This window comes from Leptodactylus fuscus, chromosome 5 (assembly GCF_031893055.1).
Source record: "Leptodactylus fuscus isolate aLepFus1 chromosome 5, aLepFus1.hap2, whole genome shotgun sequence".
NCBI lineage: Eukaryota > Metazoa > Chordata > Amphibia > Anura > Leptodactylidae > Leptodactylus > Leptodactylus fuscus.
Window position 1 is genome coordinate 194,174,450 of NC_134269.1, and position 23,433 is coordinate 194,197,882.

A 23,433-nucleotide genomic window follows, 5' to 3' on the forward strand; every position below is an offset into this window, starting at 1 on the left:
CAAGATGCTGTCAGCATTGGTGTCAGGAAATAGAACTGCATTGGAGATGCTGGCGGACATGTTTTCTTCCTACAAGTAGACAGGAGCGCACATAAGGCCTAAATTATACAACATATTATTGAATTCCAAGTGATATTTTTTATTGTAAATGTATGACTTTCTGCTTTGTCTTGCAGACTGATGCGCAGTATGCGACCTCCGTGGCTGACAACATAAAAAGCCTGTAAGTTTTTTGGGTTTTTTTCCCCTAGTTTTTATTTTTATGTGCCTCTCCGTACTTGCATCGATTTACATTTTATGAGAATACACATTTCTCCTCAGCACAAGTCCAAAATGCTAAATTTTAACATCAAGTGTTGTGTGTCTAGAGGGGCTTGAGCATACGAATGGGGTGAACCATCATTTCACATTCTTATGAGCACAGATATTTCTTTGCAATGCCCTTGAAATGTTAGCACAGCTTTTGGGAACGTTTATGGGAACGCTTGGCAGGACTCTGTGGTTTTAATTTAAGCATTTTGCACACTGCAATCTAGAAGTAAAAGTCTTCTCAATGGATTGGATGAAAGAATTTGGACCTGCTTCATAAAGCATTTTACTAGAGGAATCCTATTGGGGAGAGTTAACCATATAATCTTTAGCAATAAACCTCCTTGGCAGGAGGTGAATTGAGTATTTGCACAAGGGAAAAAAAATAATGGATAGAGAAGAACAAGTTCTGAAACAGAAGTAGGGTTTAGGATTCTGAAAGGAGCAGAAAAAATTAAGGCGATGGAAAACAAAACAAAAAAAAAAAAGCGTCTCAAAATATGGAGCAAAACAGGGCATGGTCATATCAACTAAGCTTTTGAAGGGATTCCATTAGGGCCCCTTGGCCCTTATGACCCATAGGTGTCAGTGATTGAAAAAAAAAAAAAAAATCCTTTTTCCGCTGTACTCCTCGCAGTTTTTCACTGAAGCCACCAGAGGAGTACACATTGGCTTCAGTGCACATGCCCCGTACCTCCAGCACTCGCGTAGTAAACCAGGGGTGTACATCCTTGGCTTCACTGGGAACTGCACAGGCGCCGGGAGCACCAGAAAGAAGTCCGATGAGACTCATCTGTAGGTAAGTGTAATGGTTTTTTTTTTTTTTTTAATGTGGCCACAATTGGATTAAAAATAGGACAATTTTGGACACTGGGTGATTGTGTCCCAAATAGACCCGACAGGTTCTCTTTAAGGGATTTGCTTATTTAGCCCCTTAAAGGTCAAGCCAATTTTTATATTTATGTTTCTGAATTTTACTCCACATCTTCCAAAGCCAACAATTTATTTATTTATTTTTTCATAGCAAAGAAAGCACACAGACCTCATAGACCAGACCTGGGCAATGTCCGGCCCGTGGACCACATCCGGCCCTCTGACTGTCTCTATGTGGCCCGCACAGCTAGTGGAAGTTTTTACAAGGACCTGTGATGATGTCATCACAGCCTATCACCAGGATAGGCTATGACTCGTTAGTGGGCGGAGCCACACGGGACTGTGTGCTTGCTGCAAGCTGCCAGCAATGGGGGCTGCTGAATGATGAAGAGGGAGGACTAGGGGCAGATGTAGGGGGGCAGTTAAACTGAATGCACATGGAGGGGGGACATTAAACTAGGGGGCAGATGGAGGGTAACATTAAACTGGGGCAGCTGGAGGAGGATATTAAACCGTGGGAGGTAACTGGAGGGGGACATGCCTCTAATTGCCCCCAGTTTAATGTCCCCCTCCAGCTGCCCCAGTTTAATGTCCCCTCTAGTTTCTGCTGGTTTATACTAGGGCACCAGGAAAGGGACTTAATACTGTGGGACATTTGGAGGGAAACGTTATAATGTGGGGGTGTATAATGTTAGGGTGACTGTAGGAGGATTATACTTTGTGGGGCACATGGAAAAATTATTGAGAATGGGCGGAGTCAGCGGAGAAGTGGGTGGAGCTAAATTTGCTGCGGCGCGGATGGCCCTCTGTTACAATTTCTTATTTGGGCCCATGGGAAAATTAATTGCCCATCCCTGTCATAGACTATAATGGGATCTGTGTGTTTTCCGCGCGGTGTCCGCACGAATCATGTGAAGAGAAAAATGCTGCTTGAAGTACTTTTCTCTCCGCATGATTCGTGAGAATACCATGCGGAAAACATATGGACCCCATTATAGTCTATGGGGTCTGTGTGCTTTCTTTGCTAACCGCTTTTTAATGTTCCCATGTGGACTCCCCAAACGGAACACCGAATGCAGTTGTGAACTGGGCCTAAGACACACCATCAGTAAATATCAGTGGGGGGTCCAGCTCTCAGCACCCCTGCTTTGAAGTGCTCTGGTACTTGCTGACTATGTTGCTTAGGGTAAGCACTCCATACAGAAGATGTAGACTTTAGAATTAATTAAAATCCTAGATCAGACCCTTAAAATTAATTCTGGAAATTAGGGACCCCTTAAATTAATCAGACTCTAGATCACCCTCTAAAATGAATTGACCCCATCACCAGACTCCTAAAATCAGACCCCAGACCAGACTCCTAAATTGAATCTGACCCCTTAAAATGAGTTCATATCTCAGATGCTCAGGAGGGCACGGTGGTGTTTTGGTGAACCTACTGGTCATCCAGCTGTCGGTATGTAGCTCCTAAAACGTTTGTGGTTTGGGCCAGAGGATTATTTAGTTGATTCACAAATTTAGCTGCTCTTGCCTCTGAACCTGTAAGAAGTGCATAAACTAAATTCTGATGGTGGATGCCCTATAAACAGTAAGATAATGTATTTGTCTGTGCATTGAAGGTAACCTCCCTGACATTTCCTGATCTTTCCTCCATGGCACATCTACCTGCTCTCTATCTATAAAGGCTTGCGGTCATGATGTGTTCTTCATTTTTTCGCTTCGCCTCCCACCTATTGATATTGCATTTGGAGGCCTAATAACCCTTCAAATGACTCAATTATTACTGCCATGAATCATCATGTCAGCTCTATATGCACTTAGCTATGGATATTAGTGAAGTAGGTTGTAGGTACAGACACGAAGAATCCTCTGAGCTCTGGGAATTACTTCTTCTTTCAAAGCTGCTGCTTGGGCATTGTTGTAAAAGCTTTGATTCTCAAAGAGGACCTTTCATGTCCTCGGAAGTGGGAAGTTAGGCCTGCCCTCCTGATAGTAGAGGGGAGCCGAATCTAATGGTACCAAGATCACTGGCAAAGTTGACAGTGTACTGAATTCAGTGCACTGCAGCTTTATAGTGGTATATAATACCGCCCAACTCCAAGAACATGAGAACTCCTAAAGGACCTTTCACCACGTCTATCCATTCCAATCCTTTGCACCCTTCAGTAGGTGACGCACCTTACACAGATTGAAGGTTGCAGAGAATTGGCGTTGGTGGGGGGAAGGGGTGAAAGGTCCTCTTTAAAGGGTATAAATGTCAATATTTTCCTATGCTACAATGTCCAGCAGTCCTATAGAAGTGCATGGAGCATTGCCATGTATGCGCACCAACAGTTCATTTAGTGTAGCATTCAAGGGAACAATAGAATCTGTGTTTTTCTGATTGCTGGTGGTCAGACCCCTATCAATCTAACATTTATCCCATATCCTGTGGATAGGAAATAATTCTCATTTGTTGCACAAACCCTTTAATACTTTGCTAGGTCTCCTATTGGAAAAAGCAAAGTCTTTTTTGACGGATTTTCCTGGTGTTTTTATGGCCTAATTTCAGCACAGCAGGTTAATATCTGATTAGAGGGGTCTCACACTGATCAGCTTTTTGGGACTCCTGCTGAGCCCACTACTATACAGTGTACAGAACCAGAATCAGATGGCTCCATACATAGTATAGTGGCTGTGTGAGTTTTCCAGGCTAAATAATTGATGACCTATCCTTAGGTTAGGTCTTCAGTTAAGGATCGTCAGGGGACTGTCACTTGGGGCCCCAGCTGATCAGCTGTTTGTAAAGACTGTAGTATGCTGAGAAGTGTTGCAGCCTCTTTAGTACTTGCCAAGCACAGTCTTTTTATGTTATATTGTATAGTTTTATGTAATTGACAGTTTGACATATTTAGCTCTATTTCTTTGTGTATACACATTCTGAATGAACATCGTAGATGTAGACAGCTGTGTAGTAAGGTCCAGCTGCCACATCGGATCTGTGTAGGACATTGCATTCATCACTTTGCAGTCTGTAAAATAAAAACCCTCTTGAAACTCAAACATAAGTGAAAAAGGGACTCCCCTTCTGCCTAAGGCCACTTTTAGAGAGCTGGAACTCCAGCATGTGATGTGACGGGCAGTTCCTGCCAACACGCCACATAATGGATGGTTATCAGAGGATAATGGGCTTCTTGTAATGGGTTCATTGTGTAGTGGCGGCGCTGAAATTACACAGTTATCTAAGAATGTGCTTTGTTCCCACTGCATTGATTTCTTTTTTATTCCTGTTTTGATGGACAAGTCATCCATCATTGGGTGCAGTACCCTGACCCTAAAGGTAGCGCCAGCTATTGGCCTAAAGACCGAGAGATTTTTATCATACACAGGCGGAGAGATTTTATCTATTATTTTTTTTAACTGTGTTAACTTTACTGCTCTGGCTTAACCTAAATGCATCAAAAGAGGAAAAAAAACACTTAAATAATAAAAAATAGCTTTTATGACTTTCAAAAAATCTGCAAGTCAGAAGGATTGATGTGTTAGAGGCGTATTGTGACATTGTTGTTTCTGCTGTGTTCATCATAACTGTATTGTTATATGTCAGGTAAAAGTATCTGTGGGCATGTTCATCTAATGAAAGGGAATGTGTTGCCGGAAAATGACCATTTGTTAAAATCACGTTTTTATGTTAAACATATTGTTTTTAGAATTTTTGGTGGTTTGTTTCTAATTTTCCATCTATAGTTTAAAAAAAAAAAAATTGTAATATTTTGCAATTCCAACTTTTGCCACTAAGCCTAAATCGTTCTGTGACTTTGTTTCCTATAGAAGGGTCATGGGCAATAGACACGATGGTCTGGAGAAGACCCCATTCACTTTGTCTATTGTGACTGCTTCAATCTTTGTCTTCTAATCACAGCTGTCGTGTGTATGAAGTAAGTTAGAGGACTGCTGAAGAAAACGGGAAGTCTGCCATTATATTGCCTAGTGGACAAAGATAGAATTGCAGGATTTTTTGGATTTTTTTAAAATACAGATGATGACATGGAAAAATTTTAAAACCCTCACCAAAAATTCTTTAGAAATATGTTTAAAGAGGACCTTTCATGTCCTCGGGCACCTGCGGTTTTATATACTGCTACAAAGCGCACTATTAGCGTTCCCATTATGTGACCTTGGTAAAGAGCTATCGGTGCCATTACCATAGCACTTCACTGTCAAAAGGGCATTTCTGACAGTCTGTGAGGAGTCCATAGCGCTGTACTGTGAGAGGGCGTTCCTTACTGCCCAGCGATGATGCAGAGGGGTACCGCCTGACGGTACTCATCCATAGTACTGGGTGGACAATCCTCACTGATCAGTGTCAAGACTGGGCCCCCTCTGACAATACAGCGCTATGGACTCTTCTGTCAGGAGGGACATTCCTCATAGACTGTCAGAAACGCCTTTCTGACACTGAAGCGCTCTCGGTAATGGCACCGATAGCTCTTCACCCAGGGCATATAACAGAAAACCCAATAGTGCGCTGAATTCAGCTTAATGTCTGCTTTCTTGCGGTGTATAAAATTGCAGGTAACCTAACGTTTGGTGGACACACATGCTCAGTCACATTCCCCACAACCAGGCCTCCACATACTGATCCTGTGATCCTTGTTGAGCCACTAATAGAAATAGCTATTTACCCTGCCACGCAAACACAGGGAGAACATACAAACTTCTTTTAGATGTTTTTTTGTCCTTGGCAGGAATCGAACCCAAGACTCCAGCAGTGCAGTGCTAACCACTGAGCCACCGTGTTGCACCTCCCCCAACCCCGAAGTTGTCGACCCCCCCCCCCCCCCCCCCCCCCGTGAGTGTTTAGTGCTCTCTGTGGCAAAACCATTTTTTTTAACCAGACACAAAGTCGGACATGCAGGACTTGGTCTGGTTAAAAACAAAACGGTTTCACCGTGGAGAGCACAAAACACTCACAGGTGCTCACGGCCGGACACTGTCTGCCAGGTTTCCGTCTTCTTTCAGCAGAAGACTGATACCTAACAGCGGATGACGGGGCGCAGATGTGAGCCCGGCCTAAGCAGTAGCATGGCAGTATAGCTGAGAAGACTTCTGCGGTGTAAAGGAATATTTTGTTGGCTGTCAGAGGGGAAAGGAGAGTGATTTTGTCCAGAATCTTCCCTCACCAGCACAGCCATACAGTGTGAACATCATATTGAACACATTAAGGGAGTCTGCCAGCAGGAAAATCGATAATAAACTAATTACAGTACATTCTACACTTTCCGAACACGCCTTTCTAATTGTCCATTGCAAATCCATTTTTATCAAAACCATTGTTTTATTCTTATTTAAATTAGCTGAAAATAGGCTTTCTTCTCCTTCTGGGACTGTACTGAGAAGATAGCAGCTATGTCTATAGAATCGTATTCAACCATATTAACTTTAAAAGTGGTCTTGAGATTCTGTAGTTCAATATAAGTGGCAGCCGTACCATTACATGATGCTGCGGCTTACGGCTTAAACTTTAGATTTTTTTTCTTTTTCTTGACTCTTTCTATTTTTGCCACTATTCTGAGGATATTTTTTTTTGGAAATTAATTTTGGGTTCCAGCTTTACATGACATGGGTGACTCGACAATTGCTCACAGCCCATTAAACTTAAAACCTAAGTGCTTTATATAACATAATTCCTATTCTCTACCAATCTGCATCTGTACATTTGGCAGCCTTGACAGAGATGAACAGAAGAAAAAGGCAATAAAAAGGAAACGTCACAGATCAAGTGGTCAAAGTGAGAAAATGACTCACCGGAAAAAAAAAATTTTTTTCCACAATGATACATTTCAAAATGATATAATTTAATATTTTCTAAGATATTGTTCATTGAAATTCTGGAGAAAAATGGAGTCTTAAAAGATAATGTTCCTCAGTGTCCTGGATTCTTTGTAGAAATTTCTGCAATATTTGAAAAATCCAATTCCGTACTTCTAAATGGGATTATTTCTGCAACATACTATATACATGGATTTTAGCAAGCTCCACATTATCCACATTTTCCACATTTAACTTCCCCGTACAAGACGGGGTTTCTGTAAATCTCAGAGGTCACAGTAACCAGTAAGAAAATTATAAAAATTACTGCTTGCACATTTGTTGGCGAGGGAAATGTATTGGTGGAAAACTTTCTATTTCTGTTTTAAGTCTAAGGTGTCTATAAATTAAAGGGTTTTTTTCAAAGTTTTTTTACTTGGTTTTACTACTTTGGTAATTAAAAAGTAAACACAGGCACACACTACTCTCTGGCATCAAACAGGTTAACTTCTTGCATACTTGTATTCAAAAGGTTGAACGCAGCTAAGGGTGGGCTCTCATGTCTATTGGAGAGTCCTGCAGGGAGGATGTTTACAGTGTGAAAACTATGGACATCGGCGGCTCCATTATAGTCAATAGGATCCGCTGGACTCCATGTGTAAACGTCCGGTCTCCTTTTTGAGGTTGTGGGAAAATTAGGGCCGCAAGGACAAATTTATTGATTATTATTTAAAGGGGTTTCATAAGACTTTTAAATTGATGACTAGTCCTTAAGATAAGTGATGATCACTGAGGGTTTGGTACCTGGCACCACCATGGATTAGAGATGGCCCTTCCCCGGCCAAATTAGAAAATAAAATGTAAGCCTGGACAACCTCCCTAAAGGGACACTATCATTGAGAGAAGTACAAAATAAATTTCCCTATCAGTATGTCTTTTTTAAAATATGGGATGGAAATCCATGCAAATACGGGGAGAACATACAAACTCCTTGCAGATGGTTTTTTACCCTTGGTGGGATTTGAACACCAGGACTCCAGCGCTGCAAGACTGCAGTGCTAACCACTGAGCCACCGTGTGGCCCCCTGGAAAAAGTAATTTTTAGCTACACACATACTTGCATAGCCTTTAGAAAGGCTATTCTACATGTATGTTTTGTATGAAACTCACCTCAGTAGTTTTTGAATGAGCCCGTTTTTATTCATATGCTAATTAGCCTCCAGCATGCACCCGGAAGTGTCTGTGATCACTCGTCTCTGTTATTCTCTATATGTGTGAGTGCAGAGAGGCTGCTGCTGCTGATGACTCCTCTCCCTGCTCTCTCTCACACAGAGAATAGCAGACGGTGCTCACAGACCCTTCCGGGTGCACGCTGGAAGCTAATTAGCATATGAATAAAAACGAGCTCATTCAAAAACTACTGAGGCAATTTACATACAAAACATACATGTAGAATAGCTTATCTAAAGGCTATGCAAATATGTGCGTAGCTAAAAATGACTTTTCCCAATGATAGAGCCTCTCATTGCTCCAAAAAGCTTATTTGCATATATATATTGGTAATTGGGGCCTCAATTCACAAGGTAAAAACACTATATGACTCAGGAGACACTAACCTATCTATCTGTGGGGCCAGATTGATGTGCTGGGTTCTGGTGACACTAACCTATCTATCTGCGGGGCCAGGTTGATGTGCTGCATTCTGGTGACACTAACCTATCTATCTGAAAGGCCAGGTTGATGTGCTTGATTCTGATGAATCTAACCTATCTATCTGCGGGGCCAGGTTGATGTGCTGGATTCTGATGACTCTAACCTATCTATCTGCGGGGCCAGGTTGATGTGCTAGGTTCTGGTGACACTAACCTATCTATCTGCGGGGCCAGGTTGATGTGCTGGATTCTGATGACTCTAACCTATCTATCTGCGGGGCCAGGTTGATGTGCTAGGTTCTGGTGACACTAACCTATCTATCTGCGGGGCCAGGTTGATGTGCTGGGTTTTGGTGACACTAACCTATCTATCTGCGGGGCCAGGTTGATGTGCTAGGTTCTGGTGACACTAACCTATCTATCTGCGGGGCCAGGTTGATGTGCTGGGTTTTGGTGACACTAACCTATCTATCTGCGGGGCCAGGTTGATGTGCTGGGTTCTGGTGACACTCCCTTTTAAGATTGTATGTTATTGAAAAGGCAAATATATACAAAAATTCACCAACATGTATATTGATCTTTCAGGTTCCCAAATGAAATCCAGTCAGGCCTTCTAGAAGTTATATCTCCATCACCCAATTTTTACCCAGATTTCTCACGCCTACGAGAATCTTTTGGAGACCCCAGGGAACGTGTGAGGTAACCTAAAAATCCTTTACATTTTTTCTTTTCCTTCTAGACTGACTATTCCCATGAATGAATGTTGAGTTAATCTGCCCCGCTGGCACAGCAGACATCGCGGAATGAAAGATAATGATAATTTTGGCTTCAGTTTTGTAATGTGAAGCATATTAAGTAACCCTGACCTCCTAAATTCAGCTCCTGAGCTTCAGAGCGCCCCAGAAGTCACAAAAACACTTTTTGTGTCACATGAAGTTTACAAATGGCTTTGTTCTTCATTCCAGTGTTAAACTCACCATCAAAGAATGTAGCGTCCCTGGCTCATTGCTGCGCATAGAGGTTACTAATAGACGTTTGGCTTGTGACTTGACAATGACTGCCTGGGATTTTACATTCTCTCTTTGTAAATCTTAGGCTTTTCCCCCATTTACGTGTCTTTAATAGTATACTAGATGCATACTATAATATATGGCACTAGCATTGCCTTCTGTTATTGTTGGCTAGTTAGTTTAAAGGGAGTTTCAGAAGATTTAGGTTACCCAACCACTAACAGCGCTGGGTAGGTACAAACATTCCTATGTGACCAGTCACGGCAGTAGAATAGCAGAAAAATTCTTCTTCAATCCTATCTTGTGCTATGCTGGCAGGTATCCACTGGGTATTGCCAAGACAAAGAAAAATTCTAGTTTTTCATGAATAATCCATCTCCAATCCCACTTCTTTTATCTCAAGTTTCCTTACATCATAATTTCTTACACTGAAACCCCCACCCGCGCTCTGTGCATTCTGGGGCTGCGCATGCGCAGTAACTTGCAATCTCAGTGACAGCACAGAAAGTTACTGCACATTTACTGCCCCAGATTGAACAGCGTAAGAATAGAATTTATAGAAATGGAGATAGGGACTGATGAAGGGGACACTGTTTTGACTTGGCAGCACAGCAGACACAATGGTATAATATGGGATTAAAGTTGATTTTCTTTCTATTCTACCACTGTTGGCAATTGACCTGGCAAAAATACTCTTTGGACGGACACCTTCCTTTTAATTATTATACAAACTAATGTTGTATTCAGACATCTGAGCCAAGATTCGACTGTGTCTACGGTGCAGGATTGTGCAGCCCCTGTTTTTTACGGATCCATTCACCTCAATGGGTAACGCTCGGTTCTCAGCATGTGAGCTACTTCTTTAAATGGCCAAGCCCTAAGATCAACTACCCACTTCTTGGGTGCGGGCCTGTGGGCGTGGCTGTGCATGTGGGCGTGGCCAGGCGGATCGTGAGAGGTGGCCACCCAGGCATCCCCGCTGTCTGCTTCTTCACAGCGCAGGCTGACAGTTATCTCTGGACAGTGGCAGGCTGGGGCTGAGGCAGCCCCGTCTGCCAGTGTCCGTAGATGACTCTCAGCCTGCGCTGTGAAGAAGCAGCACCCCGGCCCCCTCCATCCCTAAGAGTGGCCTGCAAGTGCTTGTTCACAGCGCAGGCTGAGAGTCATCTACGGACACTGACAGGAGGGGCTGCCGCAGCCCCAGCCTGCCAGTGTCCAGAGATAACTCTCAGCCTTTGCTGTGAAGAAGTAGACAGCGGGGATGCCTGGATGCATCCCGCGATCGACCCATACGTCCATTGCGATCGACCGTTAGATTGCGATCAACGTATTGGGCACCCCTGCTTTAGATGGACCAATGCAACAGTGTAGGTGGACCCTACAACATTGGTCGCATACGGAGCATGGCTGACCTCATTAACTATAGTGGGATTTGTCAGGTGTTCCTTTTTTAAGATCACTGGAAGAAATAGTCGACTTTGGGATACACACTAAAACGGAGACCCCAAAGTAGATGTGAATGTAGCCTTAATCAGGTCTGAAAAATGCTCCCAGACCATGGATCTGGGGTGTCACCGAACTCGGTCGTGTGAATAGACACTAAGGCTATATGTTCATATGCATTGGTGTTTCCATCTAAAAAATAAATCCCGGCCAGTGAAGTCCTGCATGCATCCACAGTGATTTTGATCTGACAATTTTCTGCTGCAATCTGAAACGATCCAATTGTTTGTATTTGTTTATAGGAATAACATTGAAGAGACTTTCGAAAATTAGAAAAACTTGGTTATATTTTCCCCAAAACTATTAAGACACCTGTCTATAGAGTGCGTGTGATGTCATAGAAAAGCCCCATTCTCTACAGCGGAGTTGCAATACCAGACACATCCTGTGTATATGTGGGGTGCTGTTTTATTCGATAATTCATTTTAATTGTTTTGTAAATGAGATCAGTCCACTGTGCCAAAATATAGTAAAGTGTAACTAAAAGCGCAATTCCTATAGTGTACTTTTTCCCCTAATACTGTGTTTTCTATTGCTCTCTTTTCATTAAGTGCTTGGCAGATCTCCTCATGGCGGCCATAATCACATGCATTATGTAATCGTGTTTCTCCGTTTGGCGTTGCAGCCGCACAGCCTCAGTCGTTTCTCCTGTTTCTTTCTAGTGTTCACATTATTGCTTACAAACCACTGCCTTGTGGGTCCTGCCAGCACTGCAGGAGTCATCCTCAACCTGCGCCGCGCTCTGATTAATTAGAAGTAAATAACATAATCGTTAGATGCTCGTTCCAGACACTAAATATAGAAGCCGTAATAGTCAGCAGCGCGGAAATATCCATCAAAGTAATTATCTTACACAGTTCATCCTACCCAACTTCCCACTTGCACATTAATGTAAATCACTGTTTGTTTTGCAGGTGGAGGACGAAACAAAACCTGGATTATTGTTTCTTAATGATGTATGCTCAGTCAAAGGGCACGTACTATGTACAGGTAGGTTTGCGTATGGTTGTGCTCTTGTAGTCCGGAAAACAAGGGAAAGTTATCCTACAATGAAAAGCGAAAGTGGCAGAAATAATTTGGCATAAATTTGTATATGATATTCTGTTTTTGAAATTTTCATGCCGTTGCGACTTTTACAAAAAAAAACAAAAAACACTGGTTGATAATGTCCAAGCTTGTACTGTGTAAAGTTGTATGCTTATCTGCGTTGCAGTATGAGGCTCGGGTCACGTTTACAATGATGTATCCATTTGGAGACTCTATAGAAGTGACTGCTGAAAATTGAAAAACTCGGACAAGCAGTACTTTTTTGGTCCGATGGTTTCAGTTTAGAAGAGTGGAGCACTGTTGATGTCTGTTGTTTTAGCGGTCCGTGTGTCTGCTGTTCTGGTTGGTCCAATGGACACACAAGTGCAAGTGTGAACATCAGACAGACATCACCGGACGAAAAAGGCTTACAAGCGCAACTTTTTCATGCGACGATTTCAGTAAAAAAAAAATATAATCCATTGGTATCCTTTCATGTCCATCGTTTCCATGATGTGATGCTGTCCATTTCTATGGGAGCAGAAAAACAAAGAGGACAGCTCAGTGGTGAACCTAGCACAATTGTATGCATAAATTGTCCAAAACTGCAACATGCCTGGTTCACCTACCAATGCGCCAAAATCACAAAAAGTCCCCATGGACATAATGGTTAAATAGCTGGATGCCAGTTTAATGTGGGACCACAAGGTAGCATTCATACTGTGCGAGCATAATGGGGCAATGTCCTTTTGATCCACCTATCCACATGTTCTCAGAGCTGATGGGAGCTGCACACAGCGGTGTTTCTGTCAGACCTATACTATGGTGGTTGTCGAGAGACAGAACGGTAGACTGGACACCCCCTGTTTTACTGTGTTCAGACATTTATCACCGATCTTGTGGATGGATTATACACATCCTTTTCGGGCAACCCCTTTAAGGCTATGTTCTCACCTGTACCAAGGCATTCCATAGGCATTTCCCATAAGTTTTGATGGCAAGAATATCTTTGCTGCCATAATAAGTGGAATCTCAACAGAAAATTTCAGCAGGGGTATATGGAGGCCTCCTGATTCCCTCCAGACAGATGTTGGGGAAGAAAAAGTTGGGCATGGTGATTTTTCAGCCTGATCTTTTTATTCTAGGAAAAGAGAACCCATCACTAAATGTTTCTATTAGTAATTTATTCCACTTGTTCTATTGAGAACATATATAGTAACATGCAAAAGTTTTAGGTAGGTGCTACAAAGTAGCTAGGCTAGGTTCACATTCACATCATTTGGAGGCTCCAGTGGACCCAAACAATGGCGAGACAGACCACTGTTTTAGCAGTTACACACAGACTCCATTATACTGAAACTGGCTTTTCTCTCTGCTGATGTGAGCTTAGACCTAGTCTCATCAGCATTTGGTGGGACCTTTGCCTTCCATCAATTCTTTTAGGTACACTTGCAGACATTTTTGGAGGTTGTTCCCGCCATCTTGGAGCACTAAGCCCAGGTCTTTTGTGGCTGTAGGTTTGCTCCAATCCTTCTGTCTCTCCAGAAGAGACTGAATGATGATGAGATCAGGGCTCTATCTGTGGGGGCAATATCATCCCTTCCAGGACACCTCCTCCAAAGGGCAAAGGTCACACCAAGTATTGATAGGATTTAGATTTTTTTTCCTTCACTTAATTTTGTTCATTGCCAAAATAAACTATTAACCCTTCTATTTCTGAGAGCATTCTTTGCAGCATTCTTTCCACACCTCCCTAAAACACCGTCCATGCTTCGTTGCACAGAGTTGGCAGTGAGGAGCATAATAAGTGGTTTCCGCTGATGTATAATAACTGATACGAGTTCTAAGTGTGATTTATATTGTATTGTTGCTGATCGATGTACTTTTTCCTTCCATCTTGGCAGCTGGAGGATGATATTGTGGCCAAACCCAACTATCTCAGCACAATGAAGAACTTTGCCCTGCAGCAGCCCTCCGAGGAGTGGATGATTCTTGAATTCTCCCAACTTGGCTTCATCGGTAAACTTTCCGTAGTTTGTTTTTCCAGTACGGCTATGTTGGCTCTTCCATTTTGATGTGAATGATGACAGTTTGGACGTATCCGTATAATATTGTGCAGTCTCCATGGTTAAGTTCCATGTTTTGAGGTGGAATGAGATCTCTTTGTAAGAAGCCATAGCGTCACACAGTAATCCACACCACAGGCTTCAGTACTAAACTCCGCTCTACACAGAGGCGGCCTATAAATAGTTACTGATTTCCCGAGACAAAGTAAAAAATTAGTTGGTGTGGAAGAAATCTGTCCCATAGCATCAGCTGTATTCACAATGTGTCATCAAGTCGTGAACATCTATTAAACCGAGATATTGTGGATTAATGAAGCAAGTGACCATGAAATCAGACACGATTCACTTCTACTGGGTACATTGTTATAAATGGATGAGCTAATACATACAGTTTTTAGGTTATTATATGCCTTTTATTCTTTCCTGTGTTTAACCCCTTAACAAAGGCCTGCTTGGAAATTAAAGCTCTACTAAATTTTCAAACAACTTTTAATTTTCTGGCATCATTTTTGTAATTAATACATTTTTCTCTTGGGCTCCGGCTGGCCTCCCTGTTCTCTTCAGGCCACCCGACTGATATCAGGGTCCGATAAGGCCTGTGATTGGGCCTCAGTGCTCATGTGACACGTAGACACAAGTTTCACAACACCGCATGACTCACATGCTTTGGTCTCGGCGGTCACCAACGTCAGTCAGGAAGCCGAAGAGAACAAGGGGTATAATAATAACTATTCTGGTTTGCAAGTGTTCAGTCTGACCAAATCGCCAGACCATACGATATTCACCTTTCAAGGATCTTTCAACAAATGCACTCCTCCTGTAGACTCCCGTGCCCCACAACAGTGATCAACTGTATTGGTGAAAGCTGATATAGTGGACTATATGGTCTGACTATAATGGAGGCAAATGGGCAATTACTTGATCTTGGGCCCTGGGCTACAACCCATTTTGTCACATGGTCTAAATAATCGTTCAGTAATTGTATTTGAGGTAAAATACCCAATGAATTGTGATTTTTATTTAGGTTGTAATCACCCAGCTTTATGTTCTACTCATATTATTTCCAGAGGTGACTGGTTGAAAATACAGGCAGGAATGGGGATGGATGGATGGATGGATAGATAGATAGATAGATAGATAGATAGATAGATAGATAGATAGATAGATAGATACTATAGATAGATACTGTAGATAGATACTGTAGATAGATACTATAGATAGATACTGTAGATAGATACTGTAGATAGATAGATACTGTAGATAGATAGATACTATAGATAGATACTGTAGATAGATACTATAGATAGATACTGTAGATAGATACTGTAGATAGATAGATACTATAGATAGATACTGTAGATCGATACTATAGATACTGTACATAGATACTGAACATAGATAGATACTATAGATAGATAGATTCTACGACTTATAATGCCCATGATATAAGGGATTGAAGTGACCCTCCCCCTCCTTTATTTTCTCTGCCTTATGCACATTACTTACTGTACCCAGTGAGAAGCAGGAACAGCTCTCAAAGCAGAAGCAAGGGAAAAATTCAGGATTTCTCATAAAGGATACAAAATTTGTTAAAGTATATTACACCATTTATTAGTAACACAGATACTGCCAAAACAAATCAAAAGTTGTTTTAAGTTTAGTGACCTTTAAAGGACCAAGGTTTTTTTTTTCTTTTGTTTTGTCATCACATTCCAAGAGCTATTTTTTTCTTATTTTTACAAGGCCTTGTTTTTTTTGTGGAATGTTTTGTCTTTTTCATTGGCACCATTTTTAGGCTACATTTCTTGCATTAATTCCATTTACTAATTGTTTCTTGTAGGGAATTGCTAAAAAAAATGTTATATATATATATATATATATATATATATATATATATATATACACACACACATACTGTATCTATCATGTCAGTGCAAGTTTATAGATAGGAAATATGCATAGGGTTTTTGGTTTTTTTTTTTTACTACTTTTGCACAGAAAGCACTGACAGATGCCATTCTTGGACCACTAAAGCTTGTTGTTCATAAACCAATTATATTTTTTCGCAGACACATGCATCAGCCTCTGTATCTTGACAGAGTATAAAATATTAAAGTGTCAATGTCATTTCAACTTGATTTTTTAACATTTAGGGGAAGTGATTTTAAGCATTTTTATAGTATAGTTTATTATGTATTTTTGTAACAAAAAAAAAAATGCTGAACTTTTCCATTACCAATACTAAGAATTGTTAGGAAAACCTATACACTGAATTGCTTACATTCAGAGTCTTCTCACCATGCCAATCCTCTCCAGGCAGTTCGCTCAGAAGGTGTCTGTTTTTGTTTTGTTTTTTAAACGGACACCTATCATAACAGACACAAACGGACAGTAAGTGATGGCTATCAGTTACGTCCGTTATAGGTCCGTTGTCCATAGACCTCAATGTTAAAAATAATAATAAATAATAATAATAATAACGGACACTTACTGTCTGTCTTGAAAAAAATATACATGGTTGTAAACGGACACTAAAGCACACAAGATAAAATCCCATTAAAACTATTGGAAATTGCAAACGGGCCAGCGAGTGTCTGTTGCTAAAATCTTGTACAGACAGTAGCCACGGTCACTGCTGAGCGGACACCAATGGTAGTGTGAACGCCCCCTAAAACATTCAAATGCTGCAAAGTACAACATCTACAAGCAGTTTGTATGTTCTCCCCATGTTTGTGTGTGGGTTTCCTCCCATGCTACAAAGACATACTGATAGGGAATGTAGATTGTGAGTCCTATATGGGGCAGTGTTGACAGGGCATGTTAACATATTAGTGGACTCAGTTCAAATGTTTCAAAAGTTTGCACCCCACATAATCTAATATTCCTTTGCGGCCCACATAATATAGTATGCCCTCAAGTAACCCCCCCCCCCCTCCCCCACATAATGCTCCTTTCAGTCAATATTTGATATATTGCATACAGATTCTAAGAAGGAAAAAAAAATTGTTGCTACCCTGGACAGCAACCCAACCTGGTTGATTGAGGGGGCCCAAACTAGTATAAGGCAATATTATGATTTATATGGCCCTGCTTATGAGTAGGCCTGAGCCTTGTGGTAAAGTAGGAGCATTTTTTTGATGGTGCCAAGATTATCAAAGCCAGTGTACAAAGCACATATCCAATCATTTTATTACATAGAGGTTACTAACCACTAAATAATATAGACACATTATCATTGTATGTTACAAAAGTAGAGCATTAATAAAAAAAAAAAAAAGAATGGCGTAAAAAAAACTTTTTTTAATATATAAATTACTTAGTATTGGGAGTTCAAAGGGGTTTTTCCAGGAAATACATTTTTTTTTCTTGGAGAGTTGTGAAAAAAACACTATACTTAGCTGTCATGGGTGCTCTGGGTCCCCTGGCGTTGGCTGGACCTGTATCACCCTGGGGGCTGGTTCCTGTAGAAGACCTCACCACACGTGACTGCTGAGGCTAATTAACGTCAACAGTCATATGCAATGAAGAGTTCCCCTGGAGCCAGTTGCAGGGCTCCGCTGCACAGGACAGAAGCCAGGGATGTGTGTGGGTTTTTTGGTTTTTTTTCACACCTTCACCAGCCTCCAGAAAAATATTTGTATTCCCTGGAAAACTCTTAAACCTGACATTGATAACTTGCTGCATCGTATCTTACAGAAAACAACCAAAGCCATAGGAAAAAATTATAGGGATTTACATATAAACGACCTATCCAAAAGATAGGTCACATACTGATGACCTGTCGGGGTCTGACACCTGGACCCCACACAGATCATCTGTTGTAGCAGTCTCCGGGGTGCCAAAAGCTGCTAGAGGATATGAAGTGCATGCAGCACCTCGCCTATACAAGTAATAGGAACGGCCATCAGGTTACTGGAAACTACTGCTGTGCAGTGAATGTAGCTGCTGCATCTCTCCTGTTACTTGAATAGGAGCAGCGTTGTATTCACCTCCCATCATCTAGCAACTTCCGTCAACTGTAGGCTCCTACCACAAGTGTTTGAGTGTTAGACCCAGACAGACCACATATCGATAACCTATCAATTTGGGGCTTCAAAACCCCATTAAAATACTGTACTCCAGTCAAGTTATGATGCTTAAATGTCATGTTACATTTTGCTATATCTGTATATGTAGCTATTATTCCTAAAAGAAACAACTACTACTAAGCAAGGCTTTATACAACCACATTGATCCAAAATTAGGAAACTGAGAGGGGGAATAAAAACAAAAAAACATTTTGGTGAAAAAAAAAGGCCTGGTCTTTGAGGGGTTAACTAAATTCCACATTGTTGTTTCCACTTAGCATAAAGCGTGCTCAGTTTACAGATTGCGTTTAACGTTTGCTATGTGTTTGGTGCCTGCAGCGGCTTATAGGCGTCCGGGACTTGAAATCGACCCCTAAAACTTTATATACAACACGTACATATGTGTGAGCTTCATGTACCGCACACATCCCAGGCGCTTCTGCTCAGTAATGTATTTGGAGCATGCATGTACCATAGACGTGCCTGTAAATGTAACTCAACACATCACAGTAATGTTCTCTGCTAATCTTCAGGAAGATTTCAGAGCCTGAAAGCGTGAAAATGTAAATCTTTGTGATTTTCTGTGGGTCTTATTCTTGTCGAGTATTTCCGCCCCCTTCTTAATGTAACTAGGAATGCAGCAATATCCTATTGTTGTGCGGAAAATAACAATCAGCCCTCTGAGCCGAACAACTCAATCACATTACTGTATAAAACTAGATATAAATGCAAATGGGTACAATTGATGCTTCCTTTGCATTAAGCAGGTGGAGTGGATTCCGAAGCCATTTGTGCAACTTGTTACATCTTAAGAAGCAGCAAAAGATGAAATAATGAAACTGTAAAATATTAGAAAGAAATAGAAATGTTTGAAACGTTTTAGTCATTGCCATGAAACTTCAGGGTTTTTTTAATGTAGATTGTGAATCCCATATACGGATCACAATGTACATTTTTTTCCTATCCGTATGTCTTTTGTACAATGGGAGGAAAAACTTCAGGTTTTTAACCAATTTACTGCTGATAGACTCTCACAGTACTGTGAGAGGTAGAGTCCAGTCACATTATTATGACCACCAGTGTAGCCGCCATGTTCAGCCTGGACAGCAGCTAGACAGGCTGGATGTGCCTCAATAGATGCTAGTAAGTTGTCTCTGGCATCTGGAGCCATATAGACTGCAGCGCATCCCACATTTTCTTGAGATTGTGTAAGGGGAGATCCACAGAGTGAACATGACGAATGAGGTGGTCAATTGGGTTCAAGTCTGTGGAAATATGTGGCCAAGAAGTACTTGGAAGCCTTGGTCGGACATTTACTGTCGCGTTGTCTTGTGGCAATACTAGACAAACTGCATGTGTGGGTGTATATGATCTGTAGGGATGGATTTATAGCTAAATCGGTTAAGAGTGCCTCACATGGATGATTTGACCCAGGGAATAAAAAATTTCCCCACACCATAATGTTGCTACTACCAGCTTGTGTTCTTCAAGCAATGGCTGCATGGTGTTTGTTCTCTGATATTTGTTTTTTATCTAAGGGCTCGTTCACACGGGGCAAATTTTGGTGATGAATCCACCTCAAAATCCGCCCCCTCACAACAGAGGTCTAAGTAGACCACTAGCGTTCTTTTTTCCACTAGCGGTTTATTCCCGCTAGCGGAAAAAAGAAGCGAGCTGCCGTTTCTTCAGGCGGATTCATGGCTGATCCAGTCGCGGCGTCCGGCTCGCGGCAGCACCCTCTGGACTAGGCCCATTCCCGCATCAAAATCAGCACCAAAATACGCCATCCTGTGCCCCATGTGAACTAGCCCTAACATGACAATGTCAATCAGTTCATTGCCGTTCAGCAGTGGTCCAATTCCGATACTGCCACGCAAATGGAAGCCTTTTTTCCAATGCACCTCTGTTCCAATGCACATGGTATTCAGTTTTAAGCACTAACAAGCAGTATATCTGTTATCTTTGTATGTAAATAAAGAGAGAACTGTTCTGTTTAGAGCAAACAGAAGCTCTTTGCAAGAATGAGCTGAAAACCAGAAAGTGGAGGGAAGAGGAGACAGGAGAACAGCAGAAATCCTGAGATGAGAAGGCCTGTGTAAAACACAAACTTATAACCCCTTTAAAAACATGAACAGAAAATATATGATTGTACCAACCTGTGGAATATAAGTAACATATCATTTTTGTGACAAATGAACTCCATTAACAATATCCATAAGAAAATTTCACAATTGCCTTTTTTTTTTTCTATTTCCACTCCATTCTGTTTATTTACCGGCTTCCATGTATGTTATCAGTAATATTAAATGGTACCATTAAGAAATTAAATATGTCTCACAAAAAATGAGTCCCTCACATGGCTCTGTGAATAGAAGGATAAAAAGATAGTGATATGAAGTAATAAATGAATGGGACACCAAACATGAAGAACCAAAGGATTTCTATCCAGTCTAGTAGTAGACAAAGGGCTCTTATATTCTGGCATTCATAAGTGGTCACAGAGATAGTGAACCTTTTGGGTACAGTCAGGATCCCTGCTCCTGGGCAGTTATGGATGTATTGGCTGTATTTCCTGTACTTGACCCTGACCGGAGACCCAACTCTCAGCCTCATAATCCTCTGATACTAGGAGTCCCTGTCTCCCTATGGGACTACTGTCCCATTCTGAAAACATGCGTACAGTGGAGTATAAGAGTAACTGCTTGGACCCTAAATAGTGATCTATAGATGAGCACCAAATACATCTACATATCTAGAAGTGCAGTTTATGAATACAAAGAATTTACAAGTTTACTGGAAAGGATAAACTAAAATTTAACATATATAGAAGTGTCCACAACCTTTGCTCTGACACTTGAAATTTAGAAATGGAAGGGCCTCCCGATTTCTGTTGAACATCTTTTGAGATGTTTCTACAAGAACTGCTCAGAGACTGAGATCTGGAGACGGGTGCAAATAAAATTGCACTGAAAGTTCTCGAGCACAGTGACCTCCATAATTCTTAAATGGAAGAAATTTGGAACAACTAGGACACTTCTTAAAATTGGTTGTCTATCAAGCAAAGTAAGGAGGGGGGTTCTCTACTAATCTAGGTTTTCTAGCAGAGTGGCCAGAAAGAACCCTCTTCTTAGTAAAATATACTTGAACGTCCTCCTGGAATTTGCAAATAGGAGCCTCGGACTATACGTAATAGAGATGAGCGAACAGTGTTCTATCGAACACATGTTCGATCGGATATCAGGGTGTTCGCCATGTTCGAATCGAATCGAACACCACGTGGTAAAGTGCGCCAAAATTCGATTCCCCTCCCACCTTCCCTGGCGCCTTTTTTGCACCAATAACAGCGCAGGGGAGGTGGGACAGGAACTACGACACTGGGGGCATTGAAAAAAATTGGAAAAAGTCATTGGCTGCCGAAATCAGGTGACCTCCATTTTAGACGAATAGTGGATTTCAAATCCGGGTCATATGAGAATGTGAACTTTGTGACTATGAGACAGGGATAGCTGTACAGGCAGGGATAGCTAGGGATAACCTTTATTTAGGGGGGAATGTTATTAAAAATAACTTTTTGGGGCTCTATCGGGTGTGTAATTGTGATTTTTGTGAGATAAACTTTTTCCCATAGGGATGCATTGGCCAGCGCTGATTGGCCGAATTCCGTACTCTGGCCAATCAGTGCTGGCCAATGCATTCTATTAGCTTGATGAAGCAGAGTGTGCACAAGGGTTCAAGCGCACCCTCGGCTCTGATGTAGCAGAGCCGAGGCTGCACAAGGGTTCAAGCGCACCCTCGGCTCTGATGTAGGAGAGCCGAGGGTGCACTTGAACCCTTGTGCACCCTCAGCTCTGCTACATCAGAGCCGAGGGTGCGCTTGAACCCTTGTGCACACTCTGCTTCATCAAGCTAATAGAATGCATTGGCCAGCGCTGATTGGCCAATGTATTCTATTAGCCTGATGAAGTAGAGCTGAATGTGTGTGCTAAGCACACACATTCAGCTCTACTTCATCGGGCTAATAGAATGCATTGGCCAGCGCTGATTGGCCAGAGTACGGAACTCGACCAATCAGCGCTGGCTCTGCTGGAGGAGGCGGAGTCTAAGATCGCTCCACACCAGTCTCCATTCAGGTCCGACCTTAGACTCCGCCTCCTCCGGCAGAGCCAGCGCTGATTGGCCGAAGGCTGGCCAATGCATTCCTATGCGAATGCAGAGACTTAGCAGTGCTGAGTCAGTTTTGCTCAACTACACATCTGATGCACACTCGGCACTGCTACATCAGATGTAGCAATCTGATGTAGCAGAGCCGAGGGTGCACTAGAACCCCTGTGCAAACTCAGTTCACGCTAATAGAATGCATTGGCCAGCGCTGATTGGCCAATGCATTCTATTAGCCCGATGAAGTAGAGCTGAATGTGTGTGCTAAGCACACACATTCAGCACTGCTTCATCACGCCAATACAATGCATTAGCCAGTGCTGATTGGCCAGAGTACGGAATTCGGCCAATCAGCGCTGGCTCTGCTGGAGGAGGCGGAGTCTAAGATCGCTCCACACCAGTCTCCATTCAGGTCCGACCTTAGACTCCGCCTCCTCCAGCAGAGCCAGCGCTGATTGGCCGAATTCCGTACTCTGGCCAATCAGCACTGGCTAATGCATTGTATTGGCTTGATGAAGCAGTGCTGAATGTGTGTGCTTAGCACACACATTCAGCTCTACTTCATCGGGCTAATAGAATGCATTGGCCAATCAGCGCTGGCCAATGCATTCTATTAGCGTGAACTGAGTTTGCACAGGGGTTCTAGTGCACCCTCGGCTCTGCTACATCAGATTGCTACATCTGATGTAGCAGTGCCGAGTGTGCATCAGATGTGTAGTTGAGCAAAACTGACTCAGCACTGCTAAGTCTGCATTCGCATAGGAATGCATTGGCCAGCCTTCGGCCAATCAGCGCTGGCTCTGCCGGAGGAGGCGGAGTCTAAGGTCGGACCTGAATGGAGACTGGTGTGGAGCGATCTTAGACTCCGCCTCCTCCAGCAGAGCCAGCGCTGATTGGCCGAATTCCGTACTCTGGCCAATCAGCACTGGCTAATGCATTGTATTGGCTTGATGAAGCAGTGCTGAATGTGTGTGCTTAG

The 23,433-nt window shown here is 42.2% G+C and overlaps 1 protein-coding gene across 1 annotated transcript in view; it reads left to right on the forward strand.

The window, feature by feature from the left end:
- Positions 1-23,433, forward strand: part of MGAT4B (alpha-1,3-mannosyl-glycoprotein 4-beta-N-acetylglucosaminyltransferase B) — a 300,397-nt gene that overhangs the window by 173,753 nt on the left and 103,211 nt on the right. Inside the window, exons 5-8 of the mRNA XM_075274976.1 lie at positions 177-223; positions 9,210-9,323; positions 12,052-12,127; positions 14,068-14,182. Of these exons, the coding sequence (XP_075131077.1) occupies positions 177-223; positions 9,210-9,323; positions 12,052-12,127; positions 14,068-14,182 (352 nt within the window). The remainder of the gene's footprint in view (positions 1-176; positions 224-9,209; positions 9,324-12,051; positions 12,128-14,067; positions 14,183-23,433) is intronic.